This window comes from Varanus komodoensis, unplaced genomic scaffold, assembly GCF_004798865.1.
Source record: "Varanus komodoensis strain SLA01 unplaced genomic scaffold, ASM479886v1 scaffold85, whole genome shotgun sequence".
Lineage (NCBI taxonomy): Eukaryota > Metazoa > Chordata > Lepidosauria > Squamata > Varanidae > Varanus > Varanus komodoensis.
This window is the reverse complement of record NW_025336543.1, coordinates 44,288-63,886: the sequence shown is the minus strand read 5'-3', so window position 1 is coordinate 63,886 and position 19,599 is coordinate 44,288. Positions and strand designations below refer to the sequence as shown.

The 19,599-nt window shown below is 41.8% G+C and overlaps 1 protein-coding gene across 1 annotated transcript in view; it reads left to right on the top strand.

Annotated features, from left to right (window-relative positions):
- LOC123016507 (cat eye syndrome critical region protein 2) overlaps window positions 1–19,169 on the top strand; it is a 140,635-nt gene extending 121,466 nt beyond the window's left edge. The window contains exons 9-19 of the mRNA XM_044416946.1: window positions 3,355–3,511; window positions 5,362–5,491; window positions 5,745–5,782; window positions 5,883–5,974; window positions 6,375–6,501; window positions 7,710–8,128; window positions 9,538–9,666; window positions 10,273–11,095; window positions 12,572–13,970; window positions 14,371–14,476; window positions 15,993–19,169. Coding sequence (XP_044272881.1) covers window positions 3,355–3,511; window positions 5,362–5,491; window positions 5,745–5,782; window positions 5,883–5,974; window positions 6,375–6,501; window positions 7,710–8,128; window positions 9,538–9,666; window positions 10,273–11,095; window positions 12,572–13,970; window positions 14,371–14,476; window positions 15,993–15,998 — 3,426 coding nt within the window. The 3' untranslated portion in view covers window positions 15,999–19,169. The remainder of the gene's footprint in view (window positions 1–3,354; window positions 3,512–5,361; window positions 5,492–5,744; window positions 5,783–5,882; window positions 5,975–6,374; window positions 6,502–7,709; window positions 8,129–9,537; window positions 9,667–10,272; window positions 11,096–12,571; window positions 13,971–14,370; window positions 14,477–15,992) is intronic.
- The last annotated feature ends 430 nt before the right edge of the window (window positions 19,170–19,599 follow it).

Below are 19,599 nucleotides of genomic sequence, written 5' to 3'. Positions count from 1 at the left end.
ATAACTTAAAAGGTCTCTTCATATAATTGCTCTGATTCTTTTTAAATTATTCTCCTGGGATGTGTGATTGGGTTCTGAAGTAGTGTTAGTTCAAATACACATGTTCACCCTGGTGGGTAATGCTACACTCAAAGGATGCTTTTTATTCTGATGTGAGGAGCAGGTGTTTGTATCCACTTCTCTGCTCTGTTTGGACTTTTCTCCCAGGATCTGGCATGTGGTAAATCAGCCTAATTCTTGTGATATATTGTTTTAACCCTTGTTGAACTGAAGTGTTCTGCTGCTAGAGGACTTAACAGGGGCCTGGGGTACCTTCCTTAATGCATGGTTGTTGCTGATGGCAAGGCAGGGATCGGTGATGATGTCAGACAATTCTCAATGGGGTCATTACTGAAGGAAGTAACTAAATAGTATTTCTGCAACAACACAAATAGAAAAGCACTTAGGAAGCTACCCTCCCTTCCCTGCAATTTATCACTGCCCCCTCAGGTCCTATTTGTAGGCGTGTGAAAAAAAATGAAGCAATAATAACTAAGACACAGGCTTTTTCTCTGGATGAATAATGGGCCAAGGCCTGAAGGGTAGTGCAGAGGCTCCAGATTATAATTAATTCTCAGGAAGTGCATGGTCCCAAAGTCCTCACTGAAATGGCAAACCTGTCTGGGTTGTGCCTCTTCTGACTGGAGGTGGAGGCTTCCATGATTGAATGCTGCTTCTACATATCTCGTTGGCTATGTTGACAAAGCAATCAGTCATGGGAGCCTCCACTTTCATTCAGAAGTAAAGTAGATGTAAGGGTTCTATCGTAGTCATCTGCTTGGCATGGTGTTTTTCCAAACATGGGGAATGTGTTGTATAGAGAAGCATTTCATTCTATGATTCTGTGGTGCTACATTACATTAGCAAGAACTAAGGTAGAGAGACCATTTATAACCTATATGCTTGTAACCTATAAACTAGCATGATTTCTTCAGCCCAGAGGATTATATTCAATGCTGGCTCATGAGTCAGGAGCAGCACACACCCCAGTGATCCTGATTCAGATGTACTGTTGCCATACTGCTAGCAATGGCAGAGAAGAGAGATCTATAGGAGGATCTCTGGAGAAGAAGGTGAAGAGTGGGGGTGGGGGGAAATGTGGGGCAGAAGTGGAGAAAAGGGGTTTTCAATAAGGGCCTTGAGGTATGCAAATTGTGAACCACTGCTGCAGAGTTACAAGAGTATTCTTTCCTCTTGACATTAAGGAGGGATCTCTGCTAAACAGCTATGCAAGTAAGATAAAAATGTTGCTTGATGATGCAAATATTGGCTGTCTATAGACGGCTGGTAGTATAACTGCCTTTGTAAAGAAAAGTATGTCAGCCTTGATGCCAAAGACTGAGGATTTCTATCCTGATTGACCAGAACTACAATGCAAACCATGGGAAATCCAAGTTTATAACATTGATGGTTTTGATGAAAACCTCAAAGGTTTTTTTTTTCTTCTTGTGGTTTTTTATTGTCTGGGGTTGTTCTTGTTTTTGTTTTTAATACAAGTTTCAGTCCCTCCTGCTACCCTTTAGTTTTTCAATACTTTCCCATTCCCAGTGTGTCTAATGAAACTATGAAACAATATATATGCATATTTTTCACAGAACTATGCAGAACAAACTCCGTAATTTAGCTGAATTTATTCTGTTTTTCATGAAATAGATAGTACATTTGATTAATAGAATTTGATACAGTAGGTAATGTTTCAGGCTTTCAGGAGAAAGGTTTATAATGCATTTTAATTCAGTAAATAATCCCAGTTTTCCATAGCTATAGAGAAAAATGTTTCATCATGGTCTCTCAGCAGCATTTCACATCAAGAAAACTCTACAAAAGCATAATTATCAGCAAATGTTGTCACTGCGAAACAGGTAAAGATGTTCTATCACATATAATAGAACTGTAGGAAAGCACTAAAGCTTTGGCATATGGTAATCAAATGGTAATCAATATTATGTGAGATGTTTCAACTGGATATCTTTGAATCCTATAATATCATCTTAGTTACTTTTTTAATAAAAATGTCTTAAAATGGACAAAAAGCCATTCTTGTGTATTCATAATTACTAAAATATTTTTGCTAGGTATTTGATGTCTGAGTTGAAACCAGCGAAGATAGAATGGTTTAATAAGGATCTGGGAACAGTTAATGCTAGTTAAATTGACTGTCTTTCAGATATTGTAAGCTATGGTGGCAATATCATACACATTTACAAGGGAATAAGTCCCACTGAATTGAATGGGAATTTCTTTCTGTCCTGACATACATTGAAGTACCCTGCAAATGCCAAGAATGGAGACCAAAAATTACTTAATTGGGATCTGCAACAAACTGTAGCACTGTGCAGAGTTTTTCATTCCCTGTGGTCCCTCCCACACAAGAGCCAACTCAGCATTCTGTGCCCACTGAGTCCACCTTCCTTCATTCCTCTTTCAGCTGTGATTTTTGTTTTTTTTTTCAGGGAGGGGGTTCTTCCATCCTTAATGATACATGCACACACACCTACCTCTCTTGTGGTTTCTCCAGGCCTGCTGAAAAATTGTCTTATCCATTGACTTTATCAGCAGGCCTCATTGGCTTTATAAGGATATTTACTCAGAGAATGAATTTGCTATTAGTATACAGAATTATGAATAAGCTACAAAGGTCTAGCACCAAATGCGATTGTTATGAACTATGCTGAATGGTGTTCTTTTCCATTTTTAATTTATATTTTGTTACATTTTAATATAAATTTGAAACCTTGGTCATGTGTGTGTATATTGTTATACATTTTCAAATGTATTTTAGAACTAAATATTTTTTTACTTGAGCCTCTTTCTGCATTCTTAGGAGCTTAGGAGCATTTATAACTGATTCTGCATTTTAAAGCATGGCTGATAGACCGTGTGTGTGTGTGTGTGTGTGTGTGTGTGTGTGAGAGAGAGAGAGAGACAGAGACAGACAGACACCACCACACTGAAACCTGTCAACACTGGATATGAGCTTCTGAAAACTGACAACAATATTTTTGTTTTGGTAATTAGCTTGATTTTGTCATAGGAAAGTACATTTATAAGACCAATGGAAGAATTAAAGGGAGAGGCCATTCTGTGATGATATTAATGCAGTCTGAGGTGGAGAACCAGTATGTTGTATTGGCTAGGGGGTCAGACTTAGGACTGGATTCAAGTTTCCATGGAGCACACTTGATAATCTTGGCCAAATCACTATATTTCAGCCTAATCTACTGAAAGAGGTTGCATATGCTGCCATGAGTTCCTTGGAGGAAAGATCAGACATAAAAGTAATAAATAAGCAGATAGAATTATCCCTTTCTACAGGTTACTCCAATGGTGCTCAGCAGAATGGAGAAGCAGAGACGGCGGGAAGAGGAGGAGGAACGTCAGGTCCTTCTGGCAGTTCAGAAAAAAGAGCAGGAACAAATGCTGAAGGAGGAGAGGAAACGAGAAATGGAGGAGAAAGTCAAGGCAGTGGAAGGCATGTAGATCACCTATGTGAAATGGAATGCCCTTTTTTTTTTGAAACGGAAGCTTGAACATTTTGAAAACCTTTTCCCATGAGTGTGGGGAGATGCCCTTCCAACCACTGTTGCTGAAGGAGTGAGAATAGAAAGGAGGGTTAAAAAGATGGAGTTTCCTGGATGGGAAACAGGCACAAGATCCATTCTGAAATTTGGGGTTGGGGAAGAGAAAGTAACCAGTTGCTTCTTGTCTATAGTTTATTTTTATAGACATTACAAATATCTCTTCAACATTTCACTCTGTTTGGGTACTGATCTCTAAATAATAGCCATATATAGATTGTCATTTATATAGTTTTTATTATATTTACCTTTGAAAAAATGCACCAGACTTCATCACATGATAATCTCTTATCCCAGCTGGCCATTATAAAGAAATAGCAAAAGATTTGTGTGTTAAAATCCATTTCGTTATTGTTTTTTCTCATACTCCAGCCTGCCGTTACACGGATAGCTAGCCTCTATACTGTAGGGACCACTGTTGTCTCAGAAGTGTCACACAAAATTACTTCCTCACAGTTGACTGGAATTCATGACTATTGCTAGGCCTTGGCCAGTCACCACACTTCCAGGTCTGTTTTCCATGACCCTGGATACCTTGGAGGCGAGCTTCATTCCTAATTTCATTCACTACTACTGTACTTCGATGGCAGAGGCTACAGTGGGGAGCACAAAGCCAGACTTGAGAAGAGCTAGCTTTTGTAGCAGAAGAGGCTGATAGAAGGGGCCATTGCCTTTTGTTGGGGTTGGGCTGGAATAGGATGGAGCAAGACATACGAGAGGGAAATAGGAGAAGACTAGAAAGGTCTTGCTTTTGCCTGCACTTAAAATGGGCTTGTCTGGGAATCTGCCTCCTCTCCATTTTAAGCATTATAACATTTAAAGTATGTTCGCTCTAAATTTGTATATGTATATTGTAAGTTAGTGTATGCAAATATGTGAAATAATTTGGGTACTACCAAGCAGCATCCCTGGTGGGATTCATCCTGTAGTTGATGCCATCTGATAGCAATGTTTCCCATTTAGAGAGCAAATGAGTTCCCTGTACATGCTCACCTAGCTGCACAGAGACCACTTCCTTGAGATACTATCCCACTGCATTGTGGCTGTGTTATGATTGTCCACAACCACATGAGCAAGCTGACTGGTTCTTTCTGATACAATGGAGATCTCCCTTCTAGCATCTTCATGCATTTAGAGAGCAAATGAGTTCCCTGTACATGCTCACCTAGCTGCACAGAGACCACTTCCTTGAGATACTATCCCACTGCATTGTGGCTGTGTTATGATTGTCCACAACCACATGAGCAAGCTGACTGGTTCTTTCTGATACAATGGAGATCTCCCTTCTAGCATCTTCATGCTACTTACCTGGTCAGGAGTGGACACAGTAAACTGCTGGCCTCTTTATGATGATTGGATCCATCTGATGTACTCTGCTAAGCAAGATATTACAGGCAGAGGCAAGTAGTAGCTTTGCTGCAAGGGTACAAGATTCTACTGGAGTCCCCTTATGTAAGAAAAGCCATGCAGGCTCAGGTCATGGGTCTGCCTAATCCAGAGTTCTGTTTACCTTGCAGCTAAGCAGTTGCCTATGGGTGATCCCAAGAAGGACAGGAGTGTAATAGTACTCTCCTGCTCTGGTTCCCCAGTAACTTTGCCCCTGGCTCTTTTGAAAAGATGAGAACATTCTGGTACTGATACCCAGGAGTACATATGCCCTCATGAAAGCTGCAAGTGAGCAACTACTTGGTAGATTTGCAGGGAAGTCTCTCAGGAACGCAATGGCTACTTTTCCCATCTGTAGAACGAGCCAAGAGAAGGAAGCTCCGAGAAGAGAGGGCCTGGCTGCTGGCCCAGGGGAAAGAACTTCCTCCTGAGCTTTCTCATTTGGATCCCAGTTCACCTGCTAGGGATGACAGAAAGACCAAGGACCTGTAAGTATGCTGCACTGAGTTGTCTGTAAATACAGAAAAGTCATTAATGTACACAGAAAACAATTGGTTGTTCCTGATGAGAAGGAAAGCTATGGAGGAATGAAGTGGGATGAAAAAACGAGTGGGTGGGAGCAAGACTTGGAAGTGATTTCAGTTGAAGTTGACTGTTCAGTGTTAAGCATTATGTATACAAGCCAGAGTTGAAAGAATGCTAAAGAGACTTTGCACTCATTTGTGAATTTCTTTTCTTCAGCTTTGAATTGGATGATGAGTTCACTGCCATGTACAAAGGTCAGTCTGCACTCCAGGTCTTAACTTTGCAAGTTTGTTTTTGAGGTAATAGTATTCCATTATTATGTGCAACAGCTGACCATATTTTTGCTACTGACAGTTCTAGATGTGGTGAAAGCTCACAAGGATTCCTGGCCATTCTTGGAGCCAGTTGATGAATCTTATGCCCCAAATTACCACCAGATCATTAAGGTATGTAACATGTATTGTCTGTTGTATTTGCATATAAATCAGAGGGTTATAGATGATGACATGAAATGTGCCTTGCTCATCAGAGGAAATGAAAAGACTTCTATGTAAGAATTAGTATAACTCTCAAGGTCTGTTACTTAGCTTGAAACAAATAGCAAGTGTGGTATAGTGGTTAGAGTACTCATCTGGAACTCAGGAGACCTGGGTTCTCATCCCCACTTGGCATCACTGGGTGACCTTGGACCTGTTGCTATCAGCCTCATCTTATTTCATATGGTCGTTGTGACAATAAAATGGAGAGGAAGATTATGTAAGCTGTCGCAGGTTCCTTGCAGGAAAAAGGTGGGCTATAAATATAATAAGTAAATATAATGAATACATTTTCAGTGGTATTTTTCAGGCTCCGATGGATATCTCAAGCATGGAGAAGAAACTGAATGGTGGCCAATACTACACCAAGGAGGAATTTGTGGGTGACATGAAGACCATGTTCAGGAACTGCCTTAAATACAATGGTGAAAATAGTGGTACGTGTTTGGAAATACGGGCTCTAGCTTATGAATGCATGTAGTTGTGAAACAGTTCAAGTCTTTTCCAGCCTATCATAGCTGGATTGGAACTGAAATACAAGAAGAAAAAAATGTCCATAATTCTTCATTCCGAACACTTTCCAATATTGGCTCTGTGTTGCTTTATTTCAACTTAAGATACCTTAGACTAGAGCTGCAAGCAGGGACTTTTCTTAGCAACTCCACCTCTGTTAGTTGGTGCAGAACCTTGCCCCTGTTAGAGCTAAAAGCACATGAACAGCACCGAGAACACTGTAAATTGGAGGTATAGTGCAATTTTGCTATATGTACATTATCTGTTTACACATCACAGGGTTTATGGTTTGAACCCATATGGGTTTAAAATTCTTTAAAATAAAGAACTGAAGTGAAGTGATGTGTTGAAAACCCTAGGACTTAAGGTCTTCTGTTTTCCAGCTTTCTGCTTGCATTTTCTTTCTTGCTTAAAATGAACTTTGTGAAGCACAGATGGGGAATAGCCCAGATTTCAGGTGTAGATCTAATCAAAAGAGAAATGTACCGTATTTTTCGCTCTATAAGACGCACTTTTGCCCCCTCAAAAATAAGGGGAAATGTCTGTGCGTCTTATAGAGCAAATGTGTGTGTGCCCGATGCCCGGGACACTGCCAGCCCGCCTGCACCACATGGCACCACCTGGCTGGCACGCGCTTGGCGCACCCTGCTCCGCCCCCCACCCCCCCCGGCACAGGTGAGAGCTGTGCTGCTCAGGGGGAGTGGTGAGGAGGAGGAGGAGCCGTGGGCTTTAACCCGCCAGTCGCACAGCAAGACGGACTGCTCACCCCCACTGCCCGGGAAGACCTGCCACCCCACCACCTAGAAGACCACCGCCGGCACGCTGCCGGCCTGGCTGCCCCACACCTGGCCGGCACGTGCTCGGCGCGCCCTGCTCTGCCCCCCTCCTCCAGCGCACGTGAGAACTGTTAATCACAGGTCGGTGTGTGTTTTCAAATGGCAACCCGTCTTTTAATGAAGCCCATGGGAAAGTGATGGGGAATGTGCCTGTGATTAACAGGAAGCTTTCCATGAATCCCTCCTCTAAAAACTAGGTGCATCTTATGGTCAGGTGCGTCTTATAGAGTGAAAAATACGTTAAGTCTTCAGAAAACTTCTACCTATGAAACTCAGTTTCTTTGATTTGTTTGCAGAATACACTAAAATGGCTTATAACTTAGAGAGATGCTTCCACCGGGCAATGATGAAGCACTTCCCTGGAGAAGAGGGAGACACAGATGATGAATTCTGGATCAGAGAGGATGGGAAGCGGGAGAAAAGAAGTCGTCGGGCTATACGTTCTACTGCAGGAAATGTTTGGACCAGATCCAGAGATTCTGAAGGATCTGGTAGAAAGCAGCCACACGTACAAAATGGAGGAAAACTTCCACCACACAAGGCAAAACATCGAGTTCCCACTTCTTCCTCATCTTCCTTCTCCTTTTCTGTAGAGGATCCAAGTAGCAGCTTAATTCAGCCCTCTGGAGAAGTAGCCTCTTCTAATGGGCAAGGGTTCCTGCGCTCACACCACTACAGTGGCGCACCCAACCATGTATCCCATCCTGGGCAGATGGTGAGTAGTAGCCCAGTGGGCCAACCAGAGAGAAAGAAAAATCTTTTGGCAGGGTTTCAGAAAAACCTTACCCAATCTCAGATGTGATGATCAGTCACAGCCCCTTGGTATGAGCAGCATAACTGCAAGGAAAAGTTGATTTGACTTGTGTTGAGGCCATACCGCACTCGCTATGGTCATCCTTAATAATAGGAAAAAAGAAGTAAAGTTCATAAGGAAGGGGAAAGCCCCTTCAAAGGAGCCCCTTTAAGCATGTTTATTATTAAAGTGGGTCTTACACATATCTGTGCCTTTCACATCCAGTCAAATTCTATTTTTGAATAACTGTTCTAAAATGGAAATTATGGAACTTCATACCTTTGATAGCTATATTTTACATATGAATTTGATTTTAGATTTTCTAGTCTTGCAGCAAAGCTGCCCCACAACAAGTCTGTGTATAGCCTATTGTTAGGGGAAAATGGGATTTAAAATCTTAGATGGGCAGAAGGAGGTAAGCAGGGAAAATACCATTCTTATTGTCTCATTTGAGCCTAAGGTGCTTAGAGTGCTGCATCTTTTTGCTTCTGAAGTCATTTATCTATTGAGAATCAGACATAGTAACATGATTTCTCTATTAGATTTATCTTCCACAAGAACAGAGAGGTCAGGCAGGGCATGGAAAGTGATGTTCTTTCAGGCACAGGTATATTTGGTTCTGCCGACTTGAAGGTTCATCAGCTTTTCTTGTGCATTGATCTTCCATGGCCTTGACTGGTCAAACAAGATTTGGTCAATCAAGTGGTCAAATAATGGCCAAGAATTTATAGTGTGTTACTGTCTTAAGAATAATAAGGGGTTTAATGTTTAAACTAATTATAAAAATAGTTAAACAATGCCAAACTTTAAAGAAAATGTTTAATTGTTTAATTTATTACACTTTTATCCTACCCATAATCAGGGTAGTATATATAGTCCCCTGTCCCAAATTTTCTCCTCTCAACAAACCTGTAAGGTATGTCATGCTGAATGTGTGACTGGCTCAGCATCACTTAGTGGGGTTTCTGGCTTAGTGAAGCTTTGAAACTGAGTCTCACTGCTTCCAGTCTGACATTCCATCCACTAGGCAACCAGCCTTCGCCACTGATGATTGCTTGTGTTTCTGTTTGGAGATTCCTGCAGTTATATCAGGTGGCCCATGGGAGAACTTTTAGATCACTCCTGACTCCTACACTGCTAAGGGATAACTGTTTTTAATAAGAGTATGAAGAAGAAAAGGAGGAGTAGAGCGACTGAATTCTTAATAACTCTATTATTGTTATAGTTTGAAGTTAAGGGTAAGTTCCATTATCTGAAATGACTGAAGATTGCGATTCAAAAAGCTCCACTTCTGACCAAACCTCACCTGTGACTTTTGTTTTCTCATTCAGAGAACAGCAATGCCAGGAACATTTAGCTCTCTACATGGGGCTGATCCAGCAAAACCATATGGGTCACCTCGAGTACCAGAACCACACCCTAGTGAGCCAGGTCAACAGCACCAGCACTTTGCCATGCAGGTAAGACATGTAGTAGAAACTGCACTTCCACCTGTGTGTATACCAATTACATGTAAATCTGTGGTCAGGAAACTGAAATTCTGTGTTTATGACTCAATTTGCAAGCTGGTTTTATTACAGTTGCTCCTTCTGTGGGGGTTTCTGTATTTGAACAAGGAACAAGACAACAAATGGGTTTAGGGATTGGGATTGTTGTACAGGTAAGTGAAACAGATAACAAAATCAGGAAGATTTGCAGTGCAGGAACTTTTTTTGGCCTACAGGCTGTAGACTGTTTCAGGGAACTTTCATAGGATGCATATGAGAAACAATAGACACCCACAAAAAGTGAGCATAGTTGAAGCTAAATTGAGCAGGACCACCCCTCACAGATACATGCATACACACATGTGATTGTCCCTCTCTGCGCAGTCAAGAGGACAAGGGTCACAGCTGGAGAGGTTTCATTCTTTCATCTGCAGATGTATCCCTAGTATACTCACACATACTGCAATTAGGCTTGGAAAAATGCTTCCCATTAGCTTTGAAAGAAGACTTTTTCCAAACAAATGCAGCACAAGGGAGCTTTTTGAGGGGGCTGTCATTACTTTCCATTTCCTTCCTCAGCCTGCAGTTGGATTAAATGACCCCAGAGGACATCGACTTCCTGCTCCAGACAAGCAGGTGTGTACAGGACCAATGCATCTCTCCACAATAGGTCCTCAGCCTGGGTCTCTGCAACTTGGTCGAATGAGTGTCCCACCCTCAGAGGCCAGTATGTATTCCCCTGTACAGTTCCAGCAAGGATTCCTTTCTCCAAGGCACAACGGACCCCCTATGAGACAACCAGAGACCTCAGAGCTTCCTCCTGGCCATATATACAGAAGCTATAAATACCTAAACCGTGCACATCCTGCTGTGTGGAATGGAAGCCATGACGCAGCAAACCAGATGGCCCTGGGAGTAGACAAGAAACCTCCAATGGGCCCATGCCCCCCTATGCCCCCACGTGCTTTGAGCCACATGATGGAACCTCGGGCACTGAGACCACCTTTGCCACCTGGTCAATGGACTGAACAATCCAATTTCCTACCTCATGGAGCTCCGCCCTCAGGATATATCCGACAAGCAGGCAAAGGATCTGGCCAGAGAATGCAGCAACAGCTACCAGCCTCATTATTTGGGCCTCCCCCTCAAATGCAGAGAGTAGCCCAGGGTGGGGATTCCATGATGGACAGTCCAGAGATGATTGCCATGCAGCAGCTGTCCTCTCGGGTATGCCCACCCGGTGTGCCTTATCACCCACGACAGCCTCCTCCCCCACACTTACCTGGACCATTTCCACAACTGGCACGTGTGGCATCTACGAACATTCAGCCTCCAAAACCAGTTTTAGGAAATGGAAACTCTCAGGACTCCAGTCAGACGACAGAGATGGAGAACAACCGAGGTAATAGAATATCATTGCTTTGCTTTGGTACCAGCTGAGCTCATTTATTTTCTGTAGTACTTAGGGGCTTGTCTGATTTGATGCTTTGCCATGTATAAATCTTGATTTAATATTTAATATAAATGTGATAGTTATCCCTCCTGTGGCCTTAGTCCACAGTTTGTGATTTTGTAGAATACCATGAAGGTTAGCAGAATACAAGAAGGCTGATTTGATAAATATACAGGAAAATACTCCCTATCAAATGGCACAGGAGCATTATGATTCACATAGCATTTTGATGTCTGGAGCATGTGTGCAGAATACTACAGCCTTTCTCAGTCTAGCTTAGTTTTCATTTTATAGTCAGTCTGATAAATTTTGTTTAGTATGTTTCTGCTCTATTTATAGCTGTCTGTGAGAAAATAGGTGTTTTGCTCTGACTTTTTGCAAACATAATATTAACTGGAGTCAGCCTGCAGAATTGTGTACTCCCTCTTAATACTTGTGAAATTGATGAACGATTCCTGCTTCATCAAACTAACTTATTTCTCATACTTGAACACATACATCTGTGTCTTACCCGTACAAGAAAGAAAACTGTGGCCATATAGATATACTGCACTTAGTCCCAGATGAGTGTTCTGGCCTTCAGTAATTCTTACAATTGATGCACTGTGATCCCTGAAGCACCCCTCAATCTAGACAATACAAAGTGGCACCACAAAATATATTTAGTATGCACACAATATTAGAAGTAAAATAGTGCTAGAAATAGTAGAAAGACCTTGCAAAGTAAAACAAGCAAGACATATTCTACACACAGTACAATTAGGATGATTCAAAGAGTATTAGAAATAATAGTGCTCAGCCACATTATGATCTTATTATGTATAACGTTCTACCTGTAGTTTCTTATTTTAAAGAAACATCTATGCAGTTGAACATAAACAAGAGCTTCAGGCACAGTCATGGCTTCTGCTCCTAAACTTTAGAGAGAGGCTCCTTTAACACTTCCAGGTTTTGAGCTCACTTCAGGGCTCTTCACTTCTGTGCTTTCACAGAGGTACCCTTAGGAGACAAGAGTTTTTCCTTTCCAAGAGTGAATCAGGCCACCTGCAACAAGCTCCCTTTCCCTAGTTTCAAGAACATATTTTTGCACATACAGCTAGCTTATAGAATATGTAGAACTAATCATTATATACTTAGCACAGAGAGACAGTGATGAATAACACTCGCATAAAGTACAGTATGTTTTTGTTTGCATGTTATGTTGCGTGCATTCACGTCTCCAACACAGCCTGTTTACCACAGAATAGCATCATATATGAAACAGACATGCTCCTATCCTAAACTCTCATCTCAAGCAATATAATGGAGAAGCCTTGAGGTACTGGAGGGAAAAATATACAGCCTTAGAATTACAGTTAATTGTTTAGGTTGTTAGGTTATATGGAAGAAATGCCCTTTGATTTGTCTTTGTTTCTCTTTGTGCAGCAGAGCCTCCAACAGGAGTGGAACAGAAAACCCAGTGTGTTGGCCTCCTAGAAGGGACATACCCCAAGCTGCTACCTCATTCCAAGCCTCCCTTGCAAATGGATTGTTCCAGGCAGAACTTGACACAGGAAGGGGAGGGAGATGACTCTGGAATTAAAAATGATTCTAAAGCAACCCAGAGCAAGAACACATGGCCAGTGGAGAGTAACTATACAAGTCCAGTAGCCCAGGGGTGTGTGAGGGACATTGCAACAACAGAAAGAGGACCTGTGCCTGAAAATGGTGAAAGGCCATCCAGTGGTTCAGAGGGGAAATCAGTGGCTGCTAATATAATGGAGAAGCCCCAGTGTACTGGGGGGAAAAATCTTTTGGAAACTACTGTGCCTTGCATGGGACAGAGTGCCAGTGCTCCTGCTGGTGTGGATGGCAGTCCAGTGGGAGGCACCTCTGGTCAGTTTGCTCCTCTCTACATGCCCAACTTGGAGTATCCAAATTCAGCCACACGATACCACATTAATCCAGGATTGCAAGGATTCAGTCCTATGATGGGAGGGAAGCCCCCTCCAGTGTCCCACTCCCAGCATTTTTCTGTTCGGGGCTTTCAACCTAATAATCCCCATGGTGTTTTCCCTCGTTACCGTCCTCACCAGGGAGTGCCATATCCTTACCAGCCTCAGCCTGCCCCTTCTTATCACCACTACCAGCAGCCTCCTTACTATACTTGCCCACAGGGTTACTCAGATTGGCAGAGGCCTTTCCCACCTCAGTCCAGTCCTACGGGGCATCCATCTGCCCAGTCACCTCTGACCAGACCTCCTTTTTCAGACAGAGGAACCATGGGAAGTGGCATGCAGGGCTGTGAGGTGCTTAGTGCTGCTCTGACTTCCCCTAATCTAGTGGACATGGCAAGCACCAAAGAGGTTTCAAGCAGTGGGCAAGAATTGTCACCAGAGGCTGAGAAACCTGATGAGTCCCAAGAGAGATCTGAGAGTCCCAAAGAGTTTCTTGATTTGGACAACCATAATGCAGCCACCAAGAGGCAGCGATCAGTTGCAGCAGGAGAGTACCTGTATGGCTCTCCCCCACCACCTTTGAGTTCTTCTGGGCTTGGATTTAGTCCATCTGCTTTTCCACCACATGGTGTCATGCTGCAGGCAGGGTCACCTTATGCATCACGGCATCCAGCCAGTCACTTCCAGACCAGAGCTTATGGGCCACCGGTGAATGCTCACTTGTCGCATCATCCAGACGCTAATCAAGCCAATGGGCTTACTCATGAAGGACCTCTGTACCGGTGCCAGGAAGAGAGTGTGGGGCACTTTCAGGCCTTAATGATGGAACAGACAGGACGTGGAGGTGGCATGGGAGGACTGTCCCCAGATATGTACAGGACAGCAGGGTAAGAGTGCTCTCCATGGAACAGGGAGGTGGGAAAAGTGGTGAATTGTGCTTACTGTTTTAAGATAAGACTCCAAAGAACTGCGAGCAATTATGAACAGCACAGACCATTATCTTGCTGAAAGGGTCTCTCATATAACCTTTCATGTTCAGAGAGGATGTTTCTGCTGGTTTATTATGTATTACTATTCTTACATTGCATTTATATTCAGCCTTTTGTCCTCTTGTGAGGTAGCCTCCACTCTATTTTATCCTTACAACAACAATTTTCTGCAAACATGACATTTGCCCCACTGCAGCAAATGATTTTCTCAGTTCAGGAACGTATGCCTTTGGGCAATCTGTGTGCAAAGGACAGGGCACGTGGTGGCTAATGTTTCCTTCTGATTGTGTGGTTCCAGGATGCACATGCACCAGCTGCAAGCCCCATACCCGAAGGTGCTTACAGCAACACCAGCCCAGGAAGAGGCACCACCACAGAAACAACCTGCATTGCCTCTAGATCAAGTAAGTGCCAATAAAGGACAAAATCAGTGGGGAAACTTTTGCTTATTGTTAAATGTCAAAGGTGTAAATCTTGTCACAGTTTATGCAAGAAGAGAAGGAATAGAGCCCATAGTAAACCATTCTTTTCAGATCCTCTGTATCTTTGCATGTGCTAAGGGGGTTTTTTTGTTTGTTTGTTTTTTGCTAATAAGCAAGTCATACTATATTTAACAACAAACTACCTCTCACATATTTAGTTCTTTGGCTTATTCAGAGCCCTTCTTCATAATCCATACAAGAACCCTATATGGCAGGCCAGTGTTACAGTACCATTATTGCCAATTGAGGGATGCAGAGGGAAGCTGGGGCTGAAGTGAGAGATTGTGGCTTGTCTACAGCAACCTGATTAAGTTGGTGCCTGAGGCAAAAATGTAGTTCAACACATAACAACATTACCACTATAGTTCTTGCTTCTGATTAAATAGATACTGACTGACATGACATGATGTGACGTGATGTGACAAGCAATAATAGTTTTTTACCATTGTGGTCTGATGTTGTCCAGACCTAGTCATGGTATATCGGTATGGCTTGTTTGGGTCTTGAAAAACATGACAAAAACCATGATCTGTCGCATGGTTTTTGCTTACCATGATAGTCTGGGCACCATTTTGCTGTTTGCAGTGAAGAAACACCTTTGAGTCCCATGAAAAGAGGAGCAACAAAAAGAGCCACTCTAGGCATCCATTCACTATTATACATGGCTTGATATTCCCATTTCTCTGATTACTTTCAGAATTGGGGAAAGTAGATAAATGCAGAGATAGAGAAGGGGATCACAGCAAAAATGTTTTAATTTAAACACCTGTGGGGATTACATTGGCTAGAAAGTATTTATCTATCACACTTGTATTCTGTACCTCATAGCCATAAGGTGTGTTAAAAAGCTAGGTACAATGAGGAGGGGAAGGAGTAGTAACCAGCTCCAAACCTCTGTAGACCAATCAGGGAGAAGCAGCTGAGATAGATAGGGAACAACAACAAAGAAGATTTAGCTCACAGCGACTGTTGGGTTGCATGACAAAGTTGTTGGAACTCACAGGAGATGGGGTAGAGTGGGCAGAAAATCACAGAACCAGGTTTGTGATCATCTGTTAAGAAAAACATGGTATGTTACTACCACTTGTAGCAGCCCTCCACTCTTGTTAGCCCAAATCTGTGAACCCACCTAGTGTCTCTCTGGTTATCCCTTCTGGGACAATGAGAAATAATTTATTTCCAGTGCTAATGAAGTTGCTCAAGATCTTTGTTCTCCGTGGGTGTAAAAGGCAGTTTTGTTAGGATAGCTTGATATTGCATCATATAAGGGCTAGCATAGGGGATACATGAACAGTACCAAACCAGTATAATGTCTACTCAGAAGCAAGGCCCATACAATTCAGTGGGCTTAGGAACATAGGACTGCAGCACAAATATATGTTTCTGCATTTGTTGTTAAGAGCACAAAAGTGACAATCCAATTTTTGTTCTTTTCCAGAGTTAGTCTAAGAATAGAGGATTCTTAGAATCTAAAATTCAGAGAAGATGACACCTACATGTGACTGGATAAGGGCAAAGGGGAACATGCTTTCTACCCTCATCTTCTTTCCCAGCAGCATCTGGCTTCCAAGGTCTGGTGGATCAGAGTGCCTTGGCAGCTTTCAGTTAACATGGAATTGCCCTGGGCCTGAGTCAGCCACAGGGCTGCCACAATGACACAGAGGGAGCATCTCAAACTAGAAAGCTTGTTTCTGACCAGAGATTTTGATTTCCTTCAGAACTTAAAGGGGCTCTGTTTGAGGGACGTTAAATTTTCATGAACTGCTAAAACTCAGGTATATTTTTCAGGGTGAAAGATAGGAGAAAATGAAAAATACTTGTATTAATATTTGTGTTTGGAACAGAATCCAGTTTACATATTTTTTTTAACCTGTTGCCTTTTAAAAAATATTTCTGTTGGTGAATGTATTGTACATTATTAGGCTGGGAGTGGTAGGCCCAAAATGTTGTGGGCATAGCACTGGGCTGATCATAAACTGTTTACAATCATGTCACACTGAAATCCTTCAGGAGAGTGTAGATATGGGAAATAGTGGGACTTTGTGTGATTTATTTTTTTATTGACATCAGCTGTCAGTAGATTTGGTCTGAATAGTCTGAGCCTGGTAACTGGTTACAGGGACTGCTCAGTCAAAATCTCAGTGTTCCTCTCTCCTAATCATGGATTGTATGCACTGCCTTGCCTGTTCCTTCCTCCTGTAGGAACAAGGAAATCAGGAACTGGAATTTCCAGGAAATTGGGAATTTTGTGTGAGACTGTAGCAGCCTGATAGTTTCTGACTGGGAATCATCCTTATGTCAGTAAACCTCAAAACCTTGGTTCATATGGTGCTGGGATAGAAGAAATCCTTACAGGTATCATTAGTGAAACTGCTGTGACTTTAGGACAGGGCAGACGAAATGCATATTGAGCTATTTGGTCTCACTGTAACTTGGCTTATACTCCCATGAAAAGAATACTGAAATAGAGTTCCTCCCCTTAAATTTCAGCCATCTGTTATTGTAGGATGCAGACATGCTTTCTGGATAACTTTTGATCCTATATGCAAGCACTGAAGTGTGTGAGCTAAGAGAGAGAAAACTTGGTAATCGGAATAGCTGTTTTACAACTGGGAATATCATAAGACGTAGCGAACACAAGTTTAAACCTTCCCTGAGTTGGAAGTATTGCATGTTTGGGACTTCAAAAACAACTATTTTGACTATATGAAGAGCTTGCCAAATAAAGAAAGCTGTCTGATGACAGAGCTGAGGTGTGTGTGGGGGGGACATTGTTACAGGGGATGTCGATGTGTTGGCTGATCTTTATGGTGTTACCAGGACTGGCAGCGAAGAGCACTTGGAGACATTACAGACCTTTACAAAGCTACATAAAAGGTTCTTACACAGACTCTGTGACACTGTAGTCACTTGTTAATTCTGGCATACAGGAGATTAATTTTTAACTATAAAAATGATCATGATAGGAAGAAACAAAGCGCTCTGACATAGCGTGAAGCAATGTGGTGTTCTGTTTTGTGAACCTGTGGTTCTCATCAGGTCTGGATGCAAATTCATTAGGACACAAACACATTCCTTAGACACTACTGTTTTCTGCTGATGGATGCCATAGCTCTGTCCATTTGTTTACTTGGATTGTGCCTGCAGTGAGGTTAGAAATAGGCCTTAAGACAAGTGCTCCCTTACGCCCAGTACAAGTCTGTTGTTGAAAAGGGAAGATTTCATGTTTATTTGATTCCTGTGTTGAGTTCCACCTGTAGCAGGAAAAGGTTTTTATACATGCAAGGAAAAGAGAGTATGGGCCAAATGCCTGCTTTCAGTCTCATCATTATATCAACCCAAAGCCAAAAAGTCAGTAAACAAGCCCGCATCTCCTCATAGCTTGTCCAGCTCACTTAATTCATTTAAGACAGGTTAGCATCCCTGTGCAGTGCATAGATCAAATCTGCTTTAGACAGAAATGCTTTTTAGGAATATATTGAAGGAGGCAGGTATTAACTCCTTAGTCCCTGAATTTTTTAAAAATAGTTTTTAGATTTTGAACAATATTTTTTATCTCATCTGCTTCTCCAACATTAATTTCTGTTGCTAAGAATTTTAGTCCAGATGAATCACCTTTCTGAATAAGCTCACTGGCAGTTATCATAACAATTTGGTGTAAGATCCAAAGAGGTCCTATCTGTAGCTATTGCTAAATATTACTTGAGGGTTTGCATGGTTCTGCTCTTCTTTTTCATCTCTTCTGATGGAGTGCCTGATAACTCCATAACCCATCCAGGAGAAATCATTACTCATTGTACAGTATGTGCTTTTACTTTTGGAATAAATTCTAGGTGCATAGCCATTTTACTCTGTGAAATTAAAACCAGTGAATGCTGTGGCACTTTCCAGGCTAACTAGTAGTGGGAAGTACCTTGAAAGCAACACACCAACCTTATCAGCAACTGTGTTGTTCTGTGCATGTTGTTATCTGTGAATGCTTATGACACAATAAGCTTGTTAAGGTGGGCTTAACATCACTGACATAGGCGTGGCCCATTGGATTCATAGAGTAATCTCTAGTCTCTGTAAACATGTGGTTGTTTATTGCTCCGAGGGAGGCATTGCAACTAGTTATTGATTGTATTTCTTCTAAAATTGTATGGAAAGCTTTTCCTGTTTTCCAGTTTTTGCTGTTATGCTTTTGACAGTAGTGGTTGAATAGTACATATGTGAGCCTTTTGCATGGCTAAGAGAGAGGAGTAGCACAGCTGCAGATTGTCTGATAATGGGCTTCAAAGCTTGTGCTTATTGTAATGAAGGAGCCGTTTCAAGCAAAACCTTCTCACTCCTATCCATCTGTATCTGTTTAACATATAGATGGGGTACAGTGCATTCCAACACTGCAGGATTCCTACCTTCCATGGAGAAAGAACACTTAGAAAATAAAAACGCTAGCACGTAACACCCTGTATACTTCTAACCATTGGAAGAAATGTGCATATATTTCCTTTCTTTTTATGCCATTTACCCAAAGTAGTACTTCCAGAAATAAATAAAAAAATTGTGGGCAATCATCACAAAAATGTTACTAAAGCATTGTGTATTCCCCTCTCAGAAATAAAATAACCATTTAGGAGCTAAAGAAGCTCCAAGTGACAGGTATTAATTACTACTTACTATTAGCTGATCGTAATATCTACTATTACCTAATAGTAATAGCTACTGTTAGCAGGTATTAAGTACATTTAATTGTATATTTTTATCCTATTAGTAAGTTATTCTCAATAATAATAATAATGTTCTTAATGAGAATGGTATAGGAAACATCAGTGGTACATCCATAGTTTGAATAGTGTCAAAAAGTGATTGTTTATTGGGCCTCTAAATTTTAGATTTGAAGCAGGTTTATTGAAATACAACAGGGATAAGGCAGTTTCCTTTGATTAGGAAGTGGTGCTAACTGATAAAATTAGGATTTGCCTGCTTTTAAAGAATGACAGTTTAGTAAGCTTTCTGAAGGTGTGCAGTACTTCAGTAGCATTCCAATGTAGCCTTTATGTATG